Source organism: Talpa europaea, assembly GCF_964194135.1.
Source record: "Talpa europaea genome assembly, chromosome: X".
NCBI classification, from domain to species: domain Eukaryota; kingdom Metazoa; phylum Chordata; class Mammalia; order Eulipotyphla; family Talpidae; genus Talpa; species Talpa europaea.
In genome coordinates this window covers 85645800-85654467 of record NC_140081.1, presented here as the reverse complement: position 1 = coordinate 85654467, position 8668 = coordinate 85645800, and the positions used below count along the sequence as shown (strand labels likewise).

At 41.0% G+C, this 8668-nt stretch overlaps 1 protein-coding gene across 1 annotated transcript; it reads right to left on the bottom strand.

Moving 5' to 3' along the window:
* Positions 1–3191: 3191 nt before the first annotated feature.
* Positions 3192–7240, bottom strand: BRS3 (bombesin receptor subtype 3; the record flags this gene model as incomplete). Its single annotated transcript, XM_084258853.1, has 3 exons — positions 3192–3605; positions 4862–5213; positions 6804–7240. 3 exons carry the CDS (start codon positions 7238–7240, stop codon positions 3192–3194), a joined length of 1203 nt encoding a protein of 400 aa, XP_084114979.1.
* Between the last annotated feature and the right edge of the window lie 1428 nt (positions 7241–8668).

Sequence of the window (8668 nt, the reverse complement as noted above, 5' to 3'; positions counted from 1 at the left end):
AGTTCCCCATGCTAAGAGGAGCCCAAGCATCTGCGGAGGCTCACTGAGTCACTCACTGTGACGGTGGAACTGTGAAGTTGGAAGCTAAGCACCCATGTACCCCTAGTGTCATGCCACTGAGCTGTGAGACCTGAGCGGTTTAAATAACGCCAATGTTGCCACCGAGACCTGATTCCTGTTGTTGTCTCCCTGAGTGTTCACAGAATGAACTACCTAATAACAGGTAGTCTGGAAGCATCTCTGCCTTTGGAACCTACCTTTTTCAAGGTTTTTTGCAAGTCACCAGAAAAACTGACGGTATGGGGCAACAAAGATTGTGGGTAGCTATATAAAGATAGTGGGTAGCTCCTGAAATTCTGGGCCCTAATGTAGATGGACCAGGTAAGGGGCTGCTCGACCCAAGAAGAGGAACCAGTTACAGAACCCAGACAGAAGCTTCTCTTTGAACTTTCTTCATCTTTTCTCCTTGATCTCTGGAAGGGGTGGTTTGTGCTGTACTTTGAGCCTAGTCGACTGTGGCCTTCAGGGATAGATATGTATCTATCTATGCAAAAATGGAGAGCACTTAGCCAGAGGTCACCTTCCTGGCCTAGGAACTCTCTCAGGACTGAACTATACCTTACTAGGTTTTTAAAAAATTAATTCCAAGCAAAAGTATATGCTAAGGTCATTTTTATTTTTGTTTCTACTAAGAACTTCTGGTTCATATTCCTAATGTTTTAAAGCTTGAACCCCTCCCTCCCCCCCCCCCCTTGCTCCACCAGTTATTGTTCCATATTTTAACATATTGTTATTTTGGGCAGTGATTTTACTTGATTGTACCCCCAAACTAATTTTAATTGCAAAGTAGAGTTTAAAAAACTATTCCACTCAAGCTCTCTGTGTCCCAATTTCCTGTCACCTCAACACTGAGTGGAAGGAAAAGTAACTACTGACAAAAAAATGTATGGTTCTCTGAGCTAAAATGGTTCAAACTGCAGAAATTCTCAAAACCCAGATTGGCTACCTTTAGCACATGTGCCAGGAGTAACTGTCTTGTAGCTCTTGCAGCTTCACTGGTAAGACTTACCCACTGGATATTTTGATTCTCCCTGCTTGTGACTGTGTTTTCCTGCTCTGTAGTCTATTATTACAACCCACTATTCTGAGTCTTGGATGAGGGCCAATCCCGTGCAAAACTGGGAATGTGAAATTTGCGTTGTATGTGTCCCACCTCCCTGCCCATTTAGGACCATCTCCCAAGAAAGGAAATCCTCCGTAGTAACTTTTCTGCCACCTATTACAATAGACAGTACGAAAGACATCGTGGAGTTGGGACCTGACTGTAAGCTTTGCTCTGAAAAGGATAATGTGTTCAAGAGACCAGCCCTGGGGAAAACAATCAAAGCCTGGACATTGAATCCCAATTCCCTATAAAACCATTTTGGGTATTATGTGAGCTCAGCTCCCTAAGTCACGTAGGGGTGACTGAGAATGAAGAAAATGAAAGTTCTTTGAGCTCTAGTTTTAGCAGCTGCTAAAGGGTTCTCGTGGCTTTTGGAATCTGGTAATTTTATCATTTATTTCTAAATGATAATTTTTTACCTAGAGTGAGGAACATAGTAAAAAAACATTTTGGAGTTTTGTGACTTGAACTTAGATTGTGGAATTAAAATGGATTCTCAGTTATATTCTGTCAGAGTATTGTTTTCAGAATACAAAGTTACACAAAGTCATTTAATATTTTATTTCTTTTTATTTGTTTTCCGTGCCCCACCCACCCCCCACTTGTTACAATGTCCAATTAAAGCAATACTAGTACAATATCTGCACCCCCACGGTAAGTAAACCACTTTTACAGTGTAAAGCCTAGTATTTGTGTGAGTGTGTGTGTGTGTGTGTGTGTGTGTGTGTATATCCCCTTTTTGAGTCACATCATTAGCAAAAGTTCACAACTACATAAGCCATTTAAAGAAAGCTCAAAACTACCAAAAGCGCAACCAAAATCAAGTTTTTGAAAATACAGATTTATCTATAGTACCAAACATAGGCTTTAATTTGCTCCAATAAAACATTTTCTGAGACCACAAATCTAAATCTGACACATCGATTGACAACAATTGTTTGGAACAACACCGATTAACAAGCTTATGGCGTTAGCAAGTAGAAGCAGAGGATAGAAAATCAGAACCTTCCATCTGATTTCCAAGGGCAGAGATGAGTTAGGTGAGACTCTTACAGGACTTAGGCACCACTGGGTTCAATGAAGCCAAGCCGGGGGGTGATCTACGGGAGCATACTCAGGTGACAAGGATTTCATGTGGTATTTCTGCATTCTTCAGGAAGAGGGCACTGCTGACCACAAAGATAGGAATTTCCTTCAAGGAAGAAGTTCAGACACTAGTGGGCTGGCAGATTTTTCAGCAAGGGTAACTTCCCTGGGGCCCTCAAATGATACCGTAAACGTGACCACTTATTCTGCCTGCAAATAAGACATGTTCATCACAATATTTGTCAAAGATAACTTTGTCCGATTATCAAAGACAGTTGTAAGTAGAACGACATTAAGCCAGTAAGGGTTGACCCAGTAAGGCAAGCACCCTAGCCCGGATCCTTACTCAATACTTTATACTCTCTGTCCTTAAAACATTTTCGTGCCAATTGCACAGCTTTTGTTATAATGGATTAGCGATGAGTGGAAAGGGACAGTCATTCTGTGAAGGTTTATTTTTTAAGACTTTATTTTTCAAGAAAACTGCAGAAATGTTTTCTCTCTCTTTGATCCCCTTTTCATATGAAAAACATAATCTCTAGATTTACACCACACAATAAACGCAGATACAGTTTCAGGCAAATCACAGGAGTATATGAGAAATTAGAAGCACCAGAGAAGTGGTGGAAACAAATCAGATTTCAAGCGTCTTCTTGTTTACTTCACTTTCCCTCCTACTCAGCCACCTGTTTGGACCCACTGACATAAACGACATGTCTCTCCACAGCGCCCTGAAGCTTCATTTTATTGAGACTGCCCAGTAACATTCACGTTTGTACATTGAACAGAATCATGGTTTGTCTTTTACTTCTAAGACTCCTCCACTCCTAAGATTTCAACACAATTCACAAACAACAAAACTTCTGACATCATACACTTATGCACAGCTCAAAGTCAGACACACACACCGGGAGGGAGAATCCCACTTTTAACCGAAAAGCTAAACTCTGTCCTCTTCCTGCCTCACATTGCACCCAGCGAACAAGCTCACGCTGAGCTCAGCCACCTGCGAGCTCCCAGCGCCAGGGACCCTGCCCATGACGGCCAGGTTGTTAAGAGGGGTATCAGCAGCAGGAGGATTAGACACCTCTGCCTTGCAACAGAATAACTGAGCTTTAAAATGCTGCTGGAAGGTTTTGCTCAGCCAGTAAAGAGCAAAGGGATTTACACAGGAATTGCTGAAAGCAAGAACCCGAGAGAAAATGGTGACCATGAAATGAACAGCAGAGGAGTCTACGTAGGCTTGATACGTGAAGGAGCGGTAGAGATACAGGAGGTGATTCGGAAGCCAGCAGAGCGCAAACAGAGCCACCAGCACCAAGACCGTTTTGGCAATTCTCTTCCGGGATTCAATCTGCAGGTGGAGGAAGGGGGAGGAGAGAGAAAAAAAAAAACAGCAAAAAAAAAAATCATTCTGCTGGCAGGGATTTTAAAAACCGCTCTCTAGAGTCACAGAGAAATTTACAGCTAAGAGGCTGGTGTCCCTTTGAGTGTTGGGGGATAACTGAACAGGCTGGGAGGGGGGTAGCCTGTGGCTGTGGACAGAACACAGCAAGTTCCTGATCCTAATCCATGGCCTTGGTGTCATCCAGAGACTCCCGCCTCCTGGAATTTACCAGGAGGTGTCCGATGATCTCAAGAAGGGCTGCAGAATTCTCAAAATTTTAATTTTATGAAAAAGTAGATGCCATCCAATACTGCTTTCAGTTTTCGTCCTCAGCAGAAACCAAGTTGGAATATTCTTCTGGGTTTAAGAAAATTCTCAAGTTGGTACCAAAATGGTTTTTAATGTACAGTAATTCTCACCACATAGTCAAAGAAATAAAAACCAAAGTGCCATTCTTCATATAGGGAAATAATCCTGCCTACCTAGCTATAAGAGAAGTAAGCCAGGTTAACGGAAGACCTTGTGATCACAGACCAAGCAAAGATAGCATGGGTATTTGATATGCAACTTTAGCTCCCCAAAAGTCCCTGAATTGTCCAGGTACTGACTTACAGGGAAATAGAATCATTTCTCCCCACCCCAAAATGACCAAAATCCTGGTGTTGTTTTAATCAAATGGAACAATGTTTCAGCAACCTTTTTATTCTGTTCATATTCAGTAAGGAGAGGACACCTGGCTTTTGCAAAGGTCTTAATCAAGCTTCTATGAGTCACTGTGTTCTCTTGCACTGGCACCTTATCCCCTGAGACCTCAGTTTGCTCAACCATGTGTATGTAGTTTGCACTGAATAACCTATGGCTTCCTGCCAGGTCTGTGTAGCTCTCTGTGAAACCCTATCATTCTGTTACACTATTCCATGGGGTGAGTACTTTTGATTGCCCCCAAACTTTAGCAGTCCCCTCCCTAATAATAGTCCTACCCTTTCTTGAATGTTTGCTGTGTGCCAGGAACTATGCTAGAGATTTCACATGTCTTCATTTTACAGATTAGGAATCAGGCTTAGCTAGTACGTGATTGAGGAGATATTAAATCCTGGGTCTGAAAGACTCCAGAGCCCAGGAACATAACTAACATACTCTAACTACTATTTATTTATTGCCCACAAGGGCCAAAGTAGAAATTTCTCATCCAAATTCTTGCACTAATTCTGGTGAACACATACCTGCTTGCGGGCATGGCTTTGTTCTTCAGTAGGCATGTTCAAGGTGCTTTTGTAAAGTGTCTTAGCAATCAGAGAATAATAGACAGAGATAATAGTGAGAGGAATAATGTAGAACACTAAGAAGCACAGCAGAGAGTGTATCTCTTGCAGGAGCCTCTCGGAAACAGGGTAAGAGGCACAGGCTTCAAATGTCATATTTTTGTTGGGATCTAGAAAAGTGTACACATTTGAAAATATAGCCTCTGGCAGAGCAATAATCATAGACCCGATCCAGACACCGCCAGCTTTGGCACAGGTCTTCAGGATGGCATTGGAGGGCTGTCGCTCCAGTGGCTTCACAACTGCCTTGTACCTAGAAACACATAATCATAGGCAAAGGTCAAAACAAATACCAAATGGCAGATTCAGAAGTGACCTTCGTGGTCATTCAGTTCCACCTCCTATGCTTAGGTTACGAGTCCATGTGTATAATCAAGTCCACATTAACCAAGTGGAATAGGTTATAGTTTCAAATACACATAATACATACTAGGATTTTTTATTTATGCTAATCGCCTTTCCCCTGAGTCACTAAAATGAGATACTCTGGGTTTGCAATTTTACAGTTTCATGTGTAGATCCTCCATTTAGAATAGTCTCCAGCATGATTTTGTGTGTGATTGAGAGCAATTCACTCCATGTGTATTACCTTAAGTGTTCTAAAAGACTTCCTTTTTGTATAAATGACTGAGGTTTAACCTGATTTTCCTTTCTTCTTGTGTGAGCAGTTATTAACCTTCCTAAAAAAGACTTCAGTGAATGTATGCAGTAAAGAGGAAAGGGTTAATTTCTTCCCTGTTCCTAAGTGCTAATTTGTTGCCCAAGCCAATCTGTAGGTAGATTTAGGGTAAGTCAAGGGTGAAATCAGAAGCCCCGAGCCACAGCAAAAATGCCTCCTTATTATGACAAATCCACCTTAAAATCTATAGCCTTTCAGTGAATCTGCTCTCAAACAGAATATCAAACCAGTCAAAGCAAAAATCCATAAAGCATACAGGCAAAGCTTTTTCTTCTCCTGGATTCCAGAATCTAAAGTAGCTATTCCTTCTGGCATTGCCAGGAATTGATTACTTACAAGCTGCTTGCCGGTTTTTTAAAGCACCATTTTTAACATTTGGAGCCTTAATTTCTTTTCTTTTTTTCATACCTTCACAGTTATTCTACAATATGAACACGGAAAAGCAAAGTACTCAGATTGGAAAAAAAATCTGACAGAGTCCAAACACCTTGCCTGCCAGAGGTGCTCACACACACTATCTGTAAGTGCTAAAAGTCAACCAGGATTAATTTGTTTCTCTGGTAACGAGAAGGTCGTTGAATGCCTATAGAGAAAACTAATACAATTAAGTGATGACATTACATTGAGTTACCAGGGAACTGAAAGCCTCTCCGTTTTTCTGCCATTAATTAATTTCATGAATTTCAAATAAATTACATGCATGTATCCTTTCATATTTCGTCCGGGAGACAGTAAATGCATATGTGGTCAATTTCACACCAATGCCGATGTTTTAATATTGACAATATTGCACCACTAGGCTGCACTAATGTATAAAGCATGAATTGTTTTTCTTTTACACCTGCAACAATCTGCCTTACTTAATAAACTAGGGGGAAAAAAACCCCACCATTCAGTATTCTTTCAAGCAAACAATTACACATCTGATAGAATAAATTAGCTCTAAAGCACACAATTTCAACCTTGCTCCCAGGCTAATACCAGAATTTTAACATTCTTAGACTAACTTTAATTTAAAATGCCCTCCCGGTTTTCTAATTTCACATCCAGGCTACAGAATGTGAGAAAAGCAGAATTAGTAGCGAGCGATTGCTGAGTACAAGCTTTCCTTTCTTTTAGCCTAATTTCACACCCTGGCAAATATTACTGAGAAAAGAAACCCACCTGTCAGCGCTGAGAATTGTTAACGTGAACACTGATACACCAACAGAAGTGAGCCGGATAAAAGAGAGCACCTTACAGCCAATTCTTCCGAACAGCCATCCTTCTGCAAGGTAGTGGGTGGCATCCACTGGCACACAAGTTAGCAGAAGTAAAAGATCTCCAAAAGCCAGGCTGGTGATGAAAATATTTGGCACCGTTTGCATGGACTTGGTCTTGAAAAATACTTTGATGAGAATAGCATTTCCAAGGATGCCCACTGAAATGATCACAGCATAAGTAATGTAGATGGCACACAGCACTTCTATTCCTGGAGAGTTGTCTCCGGTCCGTCCTTTATTTGTGGTATCATTAGGAACGGCAGGGCTTGACGATGATTCTGTGTCATTTGTGATTGAAATTAAAGTCTGATTAGGTGACTGAGGCTGTTTCTGAGACATGTCTTCTGAAGACTATGCCTGTAATGTTTCTTCAGCTCAGTTCAAATGGAGTTGATTGTCACGTCTAGTGCCTACGTCTACTAGTCTGGTAACGTGATGGTAGAACAGAGCAGAATGGCAAGCAAATCCAAGACATCCAGATACTCCTTTCCTTCAGTTGTTCTGTGTCTCCCAGCATGCTTGGCTAAATGCTTACCGATCTGGCACTGAAAAGTGGGAGGTGGAGGAGTTTTATTGGCGTTTCCATGGCAGAAAGAGGGGGGTCCAGGAAATGCTCTGCAGTTGCTTGTTCTTCCCTGTTGGGGAATCTTATGACTACCCAGATATTCTGAATAATACTTATTGTTTATTAGCATCTCCCTGTTTTCCTACCCCACCGCAAAGTTTTATGTAATTTTGTCAAATTTTCATCTAGAACTCATTTCTTCCTCTGCAACTAGAAGATGGTCTAATACATTTCCTTTTACATGATAAAAAATATGTGTGTCCCTTGAAGCACAAACTCGAATCCACTCCTCCAAATTTAATAGCAGAGAGGCGCTGAAGCAACAAATCCTTCACACTTTGACAGGGCTGATGGCACTTGCAGGAGGAATAATTCAGGTAACCTGGGCTTATCACCTAGCTCTGACACGTGGTAATTCCAGTCTCGGTGCCTATTACACGGGCTGTGCTGCAGAAGACGGGAAAACCTTTAACAGATGAAAACCAGGCAAACCACCAGTTGCTTTGTCTCTGAATGTCCTAAAAAACCCAAAAAAACAGTTTTTACTGGGGCTTGTCTCTTTTAATGCCATATATATTTTTTAAAATGTTGCTGAGGGTAGTAGCTCTCTCTTTCCAATGGGGTTAAAGGGAACCTACTGATTCCAAAACAAAATAGTACAAAACATTGATGCCAGGTCTTGACACAAAAGGATGGTGTAAGAATGAAAATCACTGTTTGCAAATGAGGGAAAGCCTTAGGTTACTCCAGCAATGCAGGGCATGTAAATCATGTTTACATTAAATAGGGAAGCAGAGAACTAAGACAATTACTTCAGCACCTGCAAGAAAACCCCTTCAGTACAGAAAATGTTATGTTTATGGTTTAAATGTGTGGCTGTGTGGTGGAGTGTGGTTTGGAACTAGCCAGTCATTTGAAGATATTTAATAATATAACCTGTCAAGAAATATTCTCTGAAATGATTACATCCAAAGGATAATCCCTAAGCTAGAAGAAACTTTGTGTAGTAAACTGTTTGTAAATATATGCCTATTAGAATTAGTCTGGGAAGTGCAATGAAAAAAAATAAACAGCAAAGTATTTGGCTAGCACAGGAAGAGCAAAGCAAAATTGTTCTTTATGCTGACAAAAAAGGTGGGTTGCACCCTATAGGGAATGTGAATTGGATGAATTAAGTTAATTTTCTGGTGAATCTGAGCCCA